Below are 17,371 nucleotides of genomic sequence, written 5' to 3' on the forward strand. Positions count from 1 at the left end.
CTGCAAAGACCACAAAGGAGATTGATGACGTTTTTTCGTACGGGATTGATGAAGTTGACCCAGGGTAAGTTGTTCATGATAATGAAGAGTTTCCATCCCAGGGTACACAAGCTAAAAGCGGAACATTAGGGCCAATGAGAGAAATCATACAATTAATTCACCCAAAGGGTGATTGCATTGTAGAGTAAGTTACCAGAGAAGGACACTGAAGCAGGTAATATGAATGAGTTCAAGAAATAAAGAGGCATGTTTCTGAAGTGATTGAAGAGGCAGGTAAACAGGATTGATTGGCCAGAAATGGATTGGCTTGTGACTAATGGGCTTTTCCTGCATCTAAAATATCCTGTTTTCCTGCCTATAGCTTCAAAACAGAGCCTTGTTACACATGCTGCTAATCATCCTGTCATGCATGTTGTGGAATAATAAGGATTTCAGCCAATCTTCAACTAGCTCTAGGAGACCATGTCCAATTGCCTGATTAAATAGCCCTTACCAGTGTTACTAGTTCAGCTTTTCACACCAAGTTTCTCTAGCGCTTGGTGCTTCTGAAATAGAGGAGTGAAGACTATCTACCATCCAGTAACTACTTGAGAAAACCTTAGGATACATCCCCACTGCAGTCACCCAGCACCACTCTGTCTCAGTGTATAATCAAATCATAGTTCCCATCAACATTATTTTTTGCAAAGTGCAATGGACAGGGCTTAAGAAAATAACCAACGTTTGCAGCATATAGCAACAGAGGCAGGTATTCATGCATGATGTAAACTCTTCTCCATTCTTGTGCTTCAGGTTCCAGTATAACCGTACGGTTGGTTGGAGTTTTAACTGGCTAAACTGAGGTCAGTGTAGTAAGTTGATTGGTTGTTGCATTTCCCTGAAATATAGTGCACAACTAGCTGTTGTATCAACAGTAAGGACCTGAGGAGTAGCAAGGCTTTGGCAACATGAATTCCTGGCTTCAAATACAAGCTTCCCAAAAAACAAGGAGCTTTTCATTCTCGGAATTCTTGCAGTGAATCGAGCCAATGTTGTAATCATGGGACTGACAGCTGTGGCAGGAGCTCGCTGTGTGTAACTGAAATCTCGTTTTGTACAACAGCATTCTGCATTCACCGCACTCAGTACAGGAATCTTAGCAACCCAACAACAACAAAACAAGGAACTAGTTGGGATTTCTCCTTTTACTTCGCTTGTAGGGGCTTTTCCAAGTCACAAAATCTAAGCTGTAATGATGCCCCCCAGCTATGTAGTTCCCACGTCATTTAGAAACACAATATGTAGTTTCCCTCTGTGACTTAGTGGGTTATGTATGTGCTGCAGAGCTCAGAAAGCCTTAGGCTATAATCTCCAGGCTGCACTGAATTAGCTTAGTTTGGGACATTAGCAATTTTCTTCACTCATTCACTGGATGTGGATGCTGCTGGCAAGGCCAGCATTTATCGCCCATCTCTAATTGCCTCTCGAGAAGGTGGTGGTGAGCTGCCTTCTAAGTATAACTGAGTGGCTTGCTACACATTTCAGAGGTTACGAGTCAACCACATTATTATGGGTCTAGAGTCACATAGGTGCGACAGGATAAGGGTGAGACAGATTTCCTACCCTGAGAGGTAGTAATGACAGTAAGAAGTCTCACATCACCATGTTAAAGTCCAACAGGTTTATTTGGTAGCAAAAGCCACTAGCTTTCGGAGCGCTCGCTGCTCCTTCATCAGTTAAGTGGGAGTTCTATTCACAAACAGGGCCTATAAAGACACAAACTCAATTTACAAAATAATGGTTGGAATGTGAGTCTTTACAGGTAACCAAGTCTTAAAGGTACAGACAATGTGAGTGGAGAGAGTGTTAAGCACAGGTTAAAGAGATGTGTATTGTCTCCAGACAGGACAGTTAGTGAGATTTTGCAAGTCCAGGCAAGTCGTGGGGGTTACAGATAGTGTGACATGAACCCAAGATCCCGGTTGAAGCCGTCCTCATGTGTGTGGAACTTGGCTATCAGTCTCTGTGTACACATGACACCGCAGGGTCGCTGAGCAGAAACTGATAGCCAAGTTCCGCACACATGAGGACGGCCTCAACCGGGATCTTGGGTTCATGTCACACTATCTGTAACCCCCACGACTTGCCTGGACTTGCAAAATCTCACTAATGTCCTGTCTGGAGACAATACACATCTCTTTAACATGTGCTTAACACTCTCTCCACTCACATTGTCTGTACCTTTAAGACTTGATTACCTGTAAAGACTCACATTCCAACCATTATTTTGTAAATTGAGTTTGTGTCTTTATATGCCCTGTTTGTGAATAGAACTCCCACTCACCTGGCGAAGGAGCAGCGCTCCGAAAGTTAGTGGCTTTTGCTACCAAATAAACCTGTTGGACTTTAACCTGGTGTTGTGAGACTTCTTACTGTATTTACCCCAGTCCAACGCTGGCATCTCCACAGGTAGTAATGAACCAGTTTTTACATCAATTTGGTTAGTTTTGTGATCACCATTACTGCTTCTACATTTTTAATTCCAGATTTTTTTGCTTCAGTTGAATTTAAACTTTCCAGCTGCCATTGTATGTTATGAACTAGGACCATCAGTCCAGCCTTTGGATTATTAGTCCAGTAACTTAACCATTATGTTACTGTGCCTCTATTGCAAGGGTAAAATAAGTCACAGAATTAGTAGGGTCCTGCTTCTGAGTGCTTTGCAGAAGAGCATGGGACTAATTTATAATGCCTCCCCTTTGTGAAATGGACATCTGGCATATGTTGTGTGTGTTACACATGGCTGGGAATGAGTTGAGAAAGGACACATGGGTTTTTAAAAATCTTGTGCAGTTGATCAATTTATAAAAATTTAGGACAACGATATATTTTTAAAAAATAACCTTCACCACCCTTCTAGACTGGAAGTATTCATTGACAATAGCCATTGCCAGTTTTTACAGCCAATGCAGAGGTAATGGCACAGATGTTTCCACTGGCAGGAGGGCCAGTAACCAGAGGACACAGATTTGAGATAATTGATGAAAGAATCCAGGAAAGATGAGGAGAATATTTTAAGCAGCATGTTGTTATAATCTGGAATGCTTTGCCTGAAAGAAAAGTGGGAGTAGATTGAATTTGAAGTTCCAAAAGGGTATTGAGTAAATATTTGATTTATTTTGAAACTATGACCGACCAATATATATTCCACTAAGGTCAGTCAATAGTTAAACACGGATTTGGTATCTGGTTTGACCAACCATGGCAGCTTGGTACTGAGAATATAATACTCTCAATGACTGAGGCACATCTGGTTAAATCCACAATATAACCAGCTATTAATTTTTAAAAATCTGAATTTTAATCATATTACAAAACTATACAAAAATTTCACGTTAACACCGATTAATTTTGGCTTACATTCTAGGAATACATTTGGTTATATTCCTTCTAAGAGTTTAACACAATATTGGATCAGGCCATCAAACACACAGTCTGACCTGACCAGTAGCTATTCAGCATATTAAATGTACCACAGCAATACAACTAGTTAAAGGGTGATTAAGACAATACTGGTAAAAGACAATGAAAATCCATGATGCTTTACCTGTTGAAATCTTCTCTCTGTGGAGGAGTTGGTTTTATAAAATTGTCAGGATGTTGAATGGATTAACTGTTCATCCACCTATTGTATCGATTCTTAATAATAACTATTTTCCAGTCAGCCCCATATTCAAGATCCTGTTTTTATTGAACATATCTGAAGTCTTCTGAACAGTGTATGGACAAGACAAAGTTAAAATCTGACACTGACTGGATATTTCACTTTAATTGGGCTCTAGGTTCAGTAAGGACTGACTCTAGTATTTTGGAGGGCTATCTATTAGAATTGTTGTTTTATTCTTTCATGGGATGTGGGCATCACTGGCTAGGCCAGCATTTATTGTCCTTGAGGAGGTGATGATGAACCACTTTCTTAAAATGCTGCAGTCCATGTGATGTAGGTACACCCACAGTGCTGTTACGAAGGGAGTTTGAGGATTTTGACCCGGCAACAGTGAAGGAATGGCGATATATTTCCAAGTGAGGATGATTTGTGACTGGGAGGGAAATTGCAGGTGGTGATGTTCCATGCACCTGTTGCCCTTGTCCTTCTCAGGGTAGAGGTTGCTGGTTTGGAAGGCACTGTCTAAGGAGCCTTGGTGAGGTGTTACATTGCAACTTGTAGATGGTATACACAACTCTTACTGTGCATCGGTGGTGAAGGGAGTGAATGTTGAAGGTTGTAGATGGGGTGCCAATGAAGCAGGCTGCTTTGAATTAGATTGTGTCAAGACTTTTGAGTTGGAGCTGCACTCATCCAGGAAGTGGAGAGTATTCCATCACATTCCTTGTTTTAACCTTACAGTTGGTCAAGTCAGGAGTATAAGTGAGGTGAGTTACTCATCACCGAATTTCCTGCTCTTGTAGCCACATATTTATATGGCTAGTCCAATTCAGTTTCTGGTCAATGGTAACTCCCAGGATAGAAGAATGGTTCCAGGGATGAAAAACCTCAATTATGAGGGTAGATTGGAGAGATTGGGATTGTTCTCCTTGAAGCGAAGAAGGCTAAGGGGAGATTTGATAGAGATGTTCAAAGTTATGAGGGGGCTGGACAGAATCGAGCTGGATAAACTGTTCCTGCTCATAAAAGGATCAAGAAGGAGAGGGCACAGATTTAAAGTGATTTGCAAAAGAAGCAGATGTGATGTGAGAAAAAACTTTTTCACACAATGATTGGTTTGAGTCTGGAATGCACTGCCTAGAAGTATGGTGGAGGCAGGTTCAATTGAGGCATTCAAGAGGGCATTAGATGATTACTCAAATAGAAACAATGTGCAGGGATGTGGGAGAAAGACAGGGGGATGGCACTAAGTTATAATACTTGTTTGAAGAGCTGGTGCAGACACAATGGGCCAAATGGCCTCCTTCTGCACTGTGACAGTTCTGTGATTCTGTGATTTTTAAAAAATTCATTCATAGGATTTGGGCGGCGCTGGCTGGCCAGCATTTATTGCCCATCCCTAGTTGCCTGAGGGCAGTTGAGAGTCAACCATATTGCTATGGCTCTGGGGTCACATGTAGGCCAAACCAGGTTAGGAAGACAAATTTCCTTCCTAAAGGACATTAGTGAACCAAATGGGTTTTTCCAACAATCGACAATGGTTTCATGGTTATCAGTAGGTTCTTAATTCCAGATCATTTTTACTGAATTCATATTCCACCATCTGCCATGGTGGGATTCGAACCCAGGACCCCTGAACATTGATGAGTTTCTGGATTAATAGTCCAGCGTTAATATCACTAGGGCATCGCCTTCCTCTAGTGGGGGATTCAGAAGTGGTAATGCCATTGAATGTCAAGGGAAGATGGTTGGATTCTCTCTTGCTGGCATTGATAGAGATTCAACATCACCAGCTATGAGCAATAAACTGTCCCAAGGAATGATTCCACTTTTATACTTGTTTCAAGGGTGTAGTTGTTAGGAGTGAGGAGAAAGGTGAGATAAATCCAGAAGTTGTAATTAAACAATGGTCATTAAAACCCTGCATGTTTAGGAGAAAAGGGAGATGAAGGAATGCAGAGATCCATAGTTGTGGATGTCCTGTAAAAGATGGAGTTAGAGTGAGAGATTAATCTTAATTGCAACACAGTGAGGAAGCAGAAGAGCATGTGAGATCAACAAAGAAGAAGGTGCCAATCAGATAGATGGAAAATTGGGAACATTATCATTGGATGACAAACTTGAGCCTGTTTTAAATTCCTTGGAATGAACATTGAACTTGGCAACCCTTGCTCAGACTGAATCACTGAATATTACCATTTCTCCTCTTCCACCGTGACTAAGTGGTAAGAACTGAAACTTTCTAAACAATGTTCTGGAGTCATTGTAGGATACCATCCCATAATCCATTCTTGTATTAACATGGTGACACCCTTACTCTGCTTCTTAAGTCACAGCCTGGGAATTTTGATGAATCCCCAGTGAGTTTGAAACTTCAGCCCCTGCCTGCTTGCCTGCCTCTCCAATCTGGCTGTCTGAGTTGACCCAATTTAAGCAGTTCTCTGGCAGAAGCTACCTGGACGTTCAGGTTCTCTCGGGTTTAGGAGGGGAAAATATGCAGAATCCAGTGATGTCCAGCTGAATCAGAGCCACTGGTGATGTATTGGGAATTTCTTTGCTCTGAACGATAAAATTTAACCAAACAGAGTCATGGTGGCTCGTAACATGATGCACTTTTTAAATGATTAGTTAAGTGAGCCATGTGACAGCTTCTTGAGATTAATCACAACAACAACGCAGCCAGCTTTGACCCACAGGCACTCATAGTTTTTTTAATAAAAGAAAATATTTGCTCTCTGGATGCGGTCATCTCTGGAGGTCAGCATTTTTCATCTATTCCTAGTTACCTAGACAGTAACTGTTACCAAGTTATCTGACAGTTGGCAGGAGGCTGAGCCTGATCCAGTCATTTCCAGAGGTCAAAAGGCATCCAACTGCTTTGTGAGGCGGGCAACAGAATTAGCTGTGGGAGCCAGCTGATGTTTCTTCCAGCATGTGAAGTCTTGAGGGTAAATGACCATCACCATTGCCATCCAGGTCATATCGGCTACCTCAGCACAGGACAGGGATCAAACCTGAGATCCCCTGGTACAATGGCTCAGCCATGCACACATTTGGGTTTCTTGGACTGCTAAGACAGCTTCAGTAAGAAGGAGCTGAAATATGTTTAGTCATTGGTGGGTCATTGCACAAGGTGAGCCTGAGTGGCTCCATGACAGGAACTGTGATTTCCAACTGGCCTAGACATTCTCCCTGACCTGGACAATCCAGACGCCATGGTAACTGAAGGTGAGGAGAAGCCAGCCCTCATCATGGTTCCAATGGATCCTATGACAGTCGGCCTGATCCAAAATTCCAGCATGTAACTTCCAATTAAGCTGCTCTGGAACAGATAGGGAAGCTCTCAATAATGACAGCAACAAGGCAGAGTAGCAAAGATCCAAAGTGCAGGTCGACATAAAGTTTAAGTATGGTACACTCCTGTTGGTTATAGTATGTACTCATCTGAAACATCCTTCCCTCTTTAAATTTCTTTGGATTTCCAAGGCTAGTTACGTGAGCAAAGGGGACAACAGAATCTGTAAAATGCTAGAGTCTCTAGCCTGACAGAGGCAGAGATCAACAGTGTTTGGGGAGGTTTCAGACAGTTCTCAACCTGGAAATTATAAGATATTGGTCTTTTCACAGTATTGAAGTTATATGCAAGAAGGAGCAGTGACCTTTGCAGTTGCCGTGAGGTTTGGAAATCACACTGGTTTTCAAACAAGATGAGCTGGAACAAATGGAAGGGTTCAGCACAACCCTATGACTAGTACCTGCATCCATCCCAATGCAAGGGTTAATCCCTTACATTGCTGTGCATTTAATGTTGGTTGGGGACGTGTTGGGTCAATGACTTTGTATAATTTGAAGTGCAAACTAAAGGTTTCACAAGCTGTGTTTTTATGAGAATGGTCACCCAGCTCTCCTTGAGCTAGACGCCTTGTTGTGTGAATTCTTAATCTGACATTGAGCAAGTTCACAACTATCCACTGGCTCCACCTGTGCAGACTGAAGGCATGTGTTCTGGTCCACGCTGCTACTTGCCTGACCTGAGCATTTGAGCAATGTAGGCCTGTCTTCTCCTCATCTCCTGATCCAACTGCTCCTGAAGGATGGCCACCTAAACAAGCAAAACATTTAAGTAACCTGGTGAATTGGTTTAATGGAGCACCACAACAATATCCTTTGAATAGGTTCTCCATGTGAATTCACTTTGACTCTTGCCTTTTGACTAAAGGGCTAGTAATTTATAAAATCAGGGCACCTTTTGATAGATTAGGACTCATCTTCAATCTCAGTTCTCTGGCTCCTTTTGCTATGATAAATTGCAATGACATGCAAATTTGTGATAATATTTTTTAGGCTGGTATGGTGGCACAGTGGTTATCACTGCTGACTCACTGTGCCAGGGACCTGGGTTCGATTCTGACCTCAGGTGACTCTCTCTATGTGGAGTTTGCATATTCTCCCCATGTCTGCATGGATTTCCTCTGGATATTCTGGTTTCCTCCCACAGTCCAAAGATGTGCAGGTTAGGTGGATTGGCATTGCTGAATTGTTCCTTGGTGTGTCCGATGATGTAGGTTAGTTGGATTGACCATGGTAAATGCGTAGGGTTGTAGAATTGGGTGGAGGGAAGGGTCTGGGTGGAATGCTCTTTTGGAGAGTTGATGCAGACCCGGTGGGCTGAATGGCCTTGTACTGTAGGGATTCTATGATTCTATGCCAAACTTTGGACTTGGCAGCTCTAAACAGAATTTCCGGACTCATGGAAAATTTGCTTTCAACTTTCAACATTAAATTTGATTTCATTTCACATTCCGACCTCCCGCTGCCCGCACTCCCAGTTTTTTGTGCTATAGCTGTTGGCCCTAGGCCAATGAATGTTTGCTCCTTCTCCAGATGCCCAATCATATTGGCTTTGACAATGAGACAGGAGATAGTGCCACAGTTGAGCCTGATCTTGTCCTCACTTGGAATCATACAAAAACTGTTCAGCATAGTGGCACTGTACAGTAATCAGGAATGGGAATGCTGAATACTTCTCATCAACACCTCCATTTCTGAGGAAGGCTGGTGCCAATTGTAGTGTCCCTACTTCTGCAGATACAACACACAACCAAACAACTTAATTTGAGGCTAAATGTTTTCTCAAATAACAGCAGATTTCAGTTTAAAATGAGTTGATACCAGCCAATAGCAAACTTGAATATTGAAATATGTGTTTTTTGGGAGAAAGGTAACGCAGAAAACATCCTTTTAAATGCACACATTTGGCCGACCTTGTCTCCACTGATTTTAGGCCCTTGTCAGGGGCTATAAAGTCAGGCAGTCCCATTTACTTTCCATTCTCCAGTCCTGTATTTTTGCTTTTCCCACCTCCTCTTTTGTGTTTTTGTTTCATTTAATATCTTTTGAGTCCTGGAATTGCCTGCCACTTGTAGCAAAACATTTCACATTCCAATGAGTCTTTGTGTGAATCAATGCCCTCGAATCTCACCGCTTTGTGTACCTTGTTCTTATCTTAAGATCTTGACCTCTTGTCTTTAATATACCTGTCAATGGAAATATGTGGCTATGTTTACCCTGCCTATTCTTTTCATAGCTTTAAGACTGAGCTAAATCCCCTTATTTCTGAGCGCTCAAGTCTTGTGCCACTGAGGAGAAGATAAAGTGCTACAGTTTCTTGTCAGCTTTTGACTTTGAACGGTAAGCCAGACGTATACAGCACATACCTGTTCCTCCAGCTCCTTCACACGCTGCCTATGGGCATGTTCCCTGGCCTCAAGTGTCCTCTCCGCCTGCTGGTGTGCACTCCGCAGGCGCTCGGTTTCCTTTTCCAGCTCCTGATGGTGACGGGCTGTCAGCTCAATCAGTCTCAGACCGTGACTCCGCTCCATTTCAGCTGTCAGACCCTGTCAAAAAGGAAGCCAACCCTTACATGAATGAGCAAAGTATTCTGAGATAAGTGCTTTCGGCCAGATGGAGCATGCTCCTGTGCCTTATAAAAGAAGGACTTGTATTTATATAGCACCTTTCATAACTACAAAAGGTCTCAAAGTGCATTACAACCAATTAACTACTTCTGGAACGTAATTATTGTTCTAACGTAGGAAATTTCAGCAGCCAATTTGTGCACAGCAAGTTTTCAGAAACAGCACTGATAACTTGATTTTGTATTGCTGTGTGGGGATAAGTATTGGCCAGGACACTGGAGAAAACTCCCCTGCTCTTCTTCTACCTTAGGATCTTTCACATACACTTCAGAGGGAAAAGGGAACCTTGGTTTACATTTCATCCAATAGGCACCTCCAACAGTACAACACTCCTTCAGTGCTGTACTAGAGTATCAGCCTTCAATTTTGTGTTCAGTCCCTGTGCTGGGACTTGAAACCAACAATCTTCTGGCCTAGGGGTGAGAGTACAATGAACTGAGCCATGGTTGATGTGGCTCCCAGTCTGCTGGGATTACTGCACTGCGAGTCCCATGAGAAGATAAAGAGCTACAAAGCTAGGGATGGAAGAGTGACAATACCTTTCACAACTAGGTTCTATCTCCAGCAAAGCTCCCTGCCAACTGCAAAACTATTCCGTCGATGCACAGTTACCAAATTCCTTTCCACACATGTTCAATGTAAACCTCAACTTGAAACCAGCTTTTTGCTTCCTCTAAGATAGCAAGTGATTTGAAATTATCATACAAGGAGCAACAATGGAAATTTCTATCCTCAGTAATTAAGACCTCCTCTGAGGGAGGCAAGACCCGAAGGACATTGAAACATCTCTGATGGCATTTCAGCAGAGCTCCCAGGGTCTAGTCTGACATTATAATTTTCTTTATTCGGTCATATTTAATGGAGAAAGAAATAAAGGATTTGAGGTTATATGGCAATTTTCATAACCACAGGATGTCCCAAAGCACTAATCTTCCTGCAGCCCCAACAATGCAATCTATACTCAATCTATGCAATCTATACTCAATGCATTGAGTATTTGACCGTCCATTCAAAATTCTCTCTTTAGTCTTAAACCTCTGACACCAGGTTTTTATAAAGATGTTTATTGAAGCTCGGTATACCATTGTTGGACATCCATCTTGCATGTCTATTCCGCAGGTCGAAAAAAATCCATCTGAATCTGGCTGATGGAGTTTCTGCTGCACTTCCGGCATATTTACACCGGACCAAGGAAATTCAGAGCCATAATGTCACCCCTCATTGTGTACTCAGTAGATGGATGCACCCACTAAAATGGCCTGTCGTTTCTCTCACCAAGTCAAATCCCTGTATTGGAAAGTGAAAATGGGAAGAGATCCAGGTAAATTGATTCTCACCAAATTTCCAATTGGGAATAGTCATCTCTAATCAGAAAATGGAGACTATCAGCAGCTTAGAAGGTGGTGGCATGTAAATTCTTCAGCCATTTTCTCAAACCAGCAGTCAGGAAACAGAGAAGGGGACTGGCACAGGAGATGGCCAGAGGCTGTCGAATATTTCTCAGTCAGTTCCCTTGCAAGAGTAAAACAGGTTGCTTAAGATGGTTTTTCAACTTCAAGCATGTTAAAATGCAGAAGAAGTCGATCCCATGCCCAGCTGATCAGTTGTCATGTTCCACAAGGGATATCTCTGTAGCTGTTGTTTTCACCATCAGGTTTTTGTATCCATCTTTTAGGAGGAAGCCAGTGTAATATGGGTGGTCTGAGTTGAAAAATATACCAGGAGGCTCCTGCTGCCACTTCTGATTTCCGACCAGGCCAGGGATGAGGCTGGGCAAGCTGTATTAAAGTAGATCGCAGATGGTGAAATACATCATGCGCTGTCAACTGGGCCCATCCCATCCTGGGTACTATTAACACGCAATGTCAGCTTGATATTCAGTGTCACTCTGGGTTGTAATTCTCTTTTTGAGATTTTAAATGGCTCTTTTTGATTGAGGCAAAGCAATTGATTATTTCAGTCACAGCGGTTGAGGATCTTCATCCTGCCTGTAATATGCTTATTAATACTTGGACAAATATATTGGTCCACCTATTGCTGCAGTCAAGATGTAATGGCATCTGCTGTTAGTTAGCCTTGCCCTTCCATGTTTAAGTTTTTTTTCCCATGGCAAATTGCTGTAAATGCAAGCTGATACTGGCACAGCAAGGGAAACAGGGAATCTGTTGACAGAGAAAGGGGCTCTACAAATATCCCCATCCTCAATGATGGGGGAGCCCAGTAAACCAGTGCAAAAGACAAGGCTGATGCATTTGCAACCACCATTAGTCAGAAGTATCGAGTGGATGATCTAACTCGGCTTCTTCAACAGAAACAGAACTGGACAAGCCATATAAATACTAAGGATCCTGCGACAGTTAACTCAACTTGTGATTCCCCAAAGCCTGTCCACCATCTGAATGGCATAAGTCAGGAGTGTGGTGGAATACGCTCCCTTTGCCTGGATGAGTATAGCTCCAACAACACTCAAAAAGCTTGGCATCATCCGGGAGGATTGATTGGCACCCAAACCACACCTTCGACATTCATTTCCTCCACCATTGGCGCACATTGGTAGCAGTGTGTATCATCTACAAGATGCACTGCAGCAGCATACCAAGGCTCTTCAGACAGCACCTTTCAAACTCATGACCACTACCATCTAGAAGGACTAGGGCCGGAGACACATGGGAATCCACCACCTGTAAGTTCCCCTCCAAACAAAACTCCCTTCTGACTTGGAAATGTATTGTCGTTCCTTAACTGTCACTAGGTCAAAATCCTGAAACTCCTTCCCTAACAGCATTGTAGATGTGCCTACACCACATGGATAGCAGTGGTTCATCAAGACAATTCACCTTCTCAAGGGCAATTAAGGATGTGCAACAAATACTGGCCATGCAAGCAAATCTCACGTCTCTTGAAAGAATGCAAAAAATAGGGAGTGAAAATCTTGAACTTTCTCCCTCAAAAGATTGTGAATGTTGGGCCAATTGAACATGTCATTGATTTGGGTTTTAAGGGATATGGAATCAAGATAAATAAATGCAGTTGAGATAAGAACCAGCCAAGAACTAATTTAATGACAGAGCAGGCTCGATGGCTGAGTGGACTGCGACTGCTGTTATGTATATCAGAGGAACAGAGGGAGCAATGTATGTGGAGGTGATGACTGTTAGAGGCTTGGAGCTAGGCAAAGGTGCAGTAGGGAGAAGAACTGCTTTAATTTCTGGTTTGGTGCTAATATGCCTGTCTCTGACTTCATGCCAATCAATGAGGATGGATGGCAAGCAATTTGCAAGAGAATTCAAGGATTGCTCCCATTAAGGTTATTAAATACCTGTGGTTGGTTTAAACTAGTGCTGACCTGCAGCTGCTGAATCTGTCTTTGTGTTTCTGCGAGATCCATTTCTGCACCGCTGAGAGACTGATCCAGCTGTCCCTTCTCAGCTGAGAGCCGCAGGGCATCTTCTTCAGACTTCAACTTGTCCCGTTCAACCTGGAACAACAAACGTTACAATGAGAAAGTACAGTGAGGGTGCTTCACAGCATAAACTGAAGGAGAGCATTGAGGCTCATAGTGAGGGTGGGTCACAGTGAAGGGGAGGCATGAAGTGAGGTGGCTCATTGAGGGGTCAGTGTCAGGGTGGGTCACAGGACGCAGCAGGATCGTGGAATGAGGAAGCACACTGAAGGGCCAGAGTGACAGTGGGTCACAGTGAACAAGGGAGCATGGATTAAAGGAGCACATTGTAGGTGTGTCTCAGTGAGTGGCAGTAGAGTGAGGGTGTGTCTCAGCGAGCGAGGGGGAACAATAAAGCACAATTAGGTTGCTTCACAGTGAGTGGGGGTGAAAGAATAGTGAGGGGATAGAGTAAGAAAAATCACTTACTGTGCCTAGTTTATCAGACAGCCTCAGTCAGAAGCCAAGTCTACATTACTGCGTGGTGTAACCTGCTGGGCCCTTTACTCTTGAGCAAGATGCTGTCTGAGGCTGTAGCCCTCAATAGAAAGTTAGAGGTAAGCACTACAGTGAAAGGTGTATTTCTTCACAGATGTGCGGGGAGCTGAAGGATGACACTTGAGCTTCCTGAGCTAGCTGGAACATTAATACACACCACCTGCTAAGGTACCTGTCCTGGTGCCAAATGAAGTAGGGTGGATCAATCACCAAAGTATATTGTTCACAGCCTTGGTGAGTTGAGGAACAGCTAAGGAAAGGGTAATTACCTGAGCAGTAATTTGAGAGGTTGTTGTTTTCCTATCTCCACATTCTTTCCTGAAAGTGTGAAGTAATGAAAGGATTCGCAGGCTGATTAACAGCCTGATAGACCACGATGTGAAGACTCCTTCCTTGCCGACAGCCAGTTTTACACCATCCAATAGACTAGTAAGTCCTATATACAGCCAGAAGGTTTCAAGGGTGCCCACAACCCTACAATGAAGGGAGTGGACCAACCACAGCCACTGGATATGAGTGTCCTGCTGGATATCATCCCAGAGTCAGAGCTCCAGTCTCTACTCAGTGTCTGCCTGAAACATGGCTTGACCCTTACACCTTCTGGCTCATCACTACGTGTTCTATCACTAATGCAAAGACTTGCCTCAGTAACATGAGGTGAGTATGAACAATGCATGAAGGGCAATTAGAGCAGTTTGTGAACCATCAGATTGAAGTCTAGTGGCTGCGAAGGGAGACCACTTTTACAGCTGAGACACCATAAAGCTCACCATCCGAAAATGTGCAAAGAGCAGAAAAACTTACATTTCAAACTTTTTTCCCAGTTCAGGTGGGATGCTGCCTGGCCTGCTTAGTATTTCCAGCTATTTTTGCTATTATTTCAGATTTCCAGCATCTACTGTATTTTGCTTTTAATATCTGAAGAAATATATACTGAGTGCAATAAACAAAACTGGTCTTTAACATATTCAAGACTATTGTAGGGTGGTTACTGCCTGATAAGTCTGAATAACTCTTTGTCGTCATATGTAGGTTAACTGTAAGTCTTGATTGACTCTTAGAACTATTTAAACATATACGGTAAAGTGTACAATGGCTCTGTCCAACACTCAACTGACTTTGGATGTGGGTCATGTGCTCTCTTACATCACTGCATGGGAGGTACTGTACTCAGTCCCACATTAACCCTATATGTGCCATATGTTTATACTACAAAGACCTGAACAATACTGTATACAGTCAGGCACCAGTTTTCAAACACAGTGCAAACACTTTCTATGACTCACAAAAGATGACAATTAGATTAATGATTTTGGGGAGGGACCTTTGATCTGAAGGAACATCTGGCTTTCTCTCACTATCACCAATGGGACACCTCTTTCTGGGACAGGGTTTTGACAGTATTGTTGCTCAGATTTTACAGTATACAAGTTATTCTGGACCTTCTAGTCCCATTTTTTGCTATGGATTTTGGCATTTGGGGAAGTGATAAGCTGCCAGATAGGAGCTGTAGATACAATCACCCGCCCCATGCTAGTTGCCATGTTTTTGATGAGGGTAGCCTCAGTTGTCTGTTTCTCCTTCACAAAGATGTCAATCACTGTCAACCTCATCATCTTTACTAAATCGAGCTTTGGCTCACAGTGGCTTTTAGATCCATCGGTGTCAACTGCTTTCTGATATCCAATTGGCCATCCCATGTGTGGGAGCCAAGACAATGAGTGTTGTCAAGATCTTCAGATGTGGGGAGGGGGTGTACCACTATCCAAACACCCAAACACATTCCCTTCTCAAGGACAGTCGACTGGACAGTGAGCAATGCTGGCTGATTGCTTGTCTAACCCAGAGCGTTATGACTAATGGAGCAGTTCCTGTCATTGCCCGTATACATTGGAGAGCTGACTCCGGGCAGTTGGTCATTAGTAGTCTGCAATCTTACACATGGATGCCTGTTTAAATTTCAGGAAACATGATTTTCATTCCTGGCTGCAGTCTTTTTTTCCCTGATTCTTGTACAAGGACTACACAGGTCAGTGATGTGACTAGCACACTGTTGGTGCTTATGAACACTATTCACCCATTGCTGGCACATTTGTCCCACCTATGCTGCAGCCAAAGCACGGGAATATTTGCAATGGTTCAGCAGCACAGCACCCTCAATCACTTTACAGTATCCCCCTCAAATTGTGCTTGGTGTTGAAAGCAGCATTGAGAAAAAGAACATCATTCAGGCTCAGGCCTCATTCTCATCAGTGAGTTCCATTCACAGAGAGCTGAGGGAATCAAGGCCACATGTAGGAACTTTGGTGGAGTTCCTTTGTTGGGATGGCAGCAGAATTCTTTTTTGCATTCATTTTCAGATTTGGCACCACTGACAAGGCTAGCATTTACTGCTCAACCCTAATTGCCTGAATTTGATACAACTGAATTGCTTACTAGGCCATTTCAGAGGGCAGTTAAAAAGCAATCACATCAGTCTAGGCTGGAGGCGCATACAAGTCAGAATGGCTAAAGACCAGCAGGTTTCCCTCCCTTACAGGCATTACCAAACTGTTTGGTTTTTACAACCAATTCTGACTTAAGTCAACTATATATTTGCAAACTGTTGCGAACTGAATTCTAAATTGCAAACTACCATTTAAATTGACTTCCCCTGGATCATCAATCCCCGAACATAGCCACCTTGTCGCCAAGTAGCAACTGTGAGCAAGAGAGGCTTCATTCTGATGCCTAATGCTGGTGTGTAAATAAGGATTCTCATTAACAATCTGACTGCAGACTGCACTCAGGCCCTGGAAGTGAAAATCCGTAGCCGCTTGCAGCTTCATACCATATTACAATGAAAACATAGCTTTGTTTAAAGTTTATTTATTAGTGCCACAAGTAGGCTTACGTTAACACTGCAATGAAGCTACTGTGAAAATTCTTTAGTTGCCACATTCTGGTGCCTGTTCAGGTACACTGAGGGAGAATTTAGCACGGCCAATGCACCTAACCAGACTGGCCCATGCACATTTCAGACTGTAGGGGAGAAACCAGAGCACCTAGAGGAAACCCACACAGACACGGGGAGAACATGCAGACTCCGCACAGACAGTGACCCAAGCCGGGAATCGAACCGGGGTCCCTGGCACTGTGAGGCAGCAGTGCTAACCACTGTGCCACCGTGTCAGATTTTAAGCAGTGGACAGGATCAAAGAGGGCCACCAAAAGTTCATGATGTCTGAACATCAAAAGGGCTGAGTTTAAAATCAAGGAGTACCATGGGCTTTCCAAACCTGGAGTGAACTAGCTTGCTTTGGAAATGTGTTACCTTCACTCAGTGGTAGCATGTTAATCTCTGAGGGAGCAGGTTGTGGCTTCAAACCCCTCTCGTGACTTGAGCATTTAGTCTAGTCCAGCGGTTCTCAATCTTTTATGTGCCACGGCAAACCTTTATATTATAAAATAATTTTGAGGCACACTTCCTATTTTCTCTGAACTGCCCTCTAGCAAAATATTTTTTTGGGACAATTTTCAGCCTGTCAGATTTCCACCATAATACTGAATACTAATAGCTTCAGTTCCAGCTATCACAAAACCTGGGCCATTGACATGGAAAAATGTAAACAATACAATATAAATGTAAATTGTATAAAAGGGAAGCTTGATTTCCTTAAAAACACTGTTCACAAATAATCTATCCAGTTCATTAAGATTCATTAATATTTTGAAATGGTCATCAGTATGAATGTTGATTGTTTCTCTCCATAGATGCTGCCTGGTTATCTGAGTTTTTCCAGCAGTTTTCTTCTTCTGTCAGATTCC

At 42.9% G+C, this 17,371-nt stretch overlaps 1 protein-coding gene across 1 annotated transcript in view; it reads right to left on the reverse strand.

The window, feature by feature from the left end:
* Positions 1-7,580: 7,580 nt before the first annotated feature.
* Positions 7,581-17,371, reverse strand: part of crocc2 (ciliary rootlet coiled-coil, rootletin family member 2) — a 266,817-nt gene continuing 257,026 nt past the window's right edge. The window contains exons 32-34 of the mRNA XM_078210134.1: positions 12,961-13,102; positions 9,364-9,533; positions 7,581-7,748 (exon numbers count right to left, since the gene is read on the reverse strand). Coding sequence (XP_078066260.1) covers positions 7,665-7,748; positions 9,364-9,533; positions 12,961-13,102 — 396 coding nt within the window. The 3' untranslated portion in view covers positions 7,581-7,664. The remainder of the gene's footprint in view (positions 7,749-9,363; positions 9,534-12,960; positions 13,103-17,371) is intronic.

The sequence above is a fragment of the Mustelus asterias genome, chromosome 3 (genome assembly GCF_964213995.1).
Source record: "Mustelus asterias chromosome 3, sMusAst1.hap1.1, whole genome shotgun sequence".
In the NCBI taxonomy this organism is placed as follows: domain Eukaryota; kingdom Metazoa; phylum Chordata; class Chondrichthyes; order Carcharhiniformes; family Triakidae; genus Mustelus; species Mustelus asterias.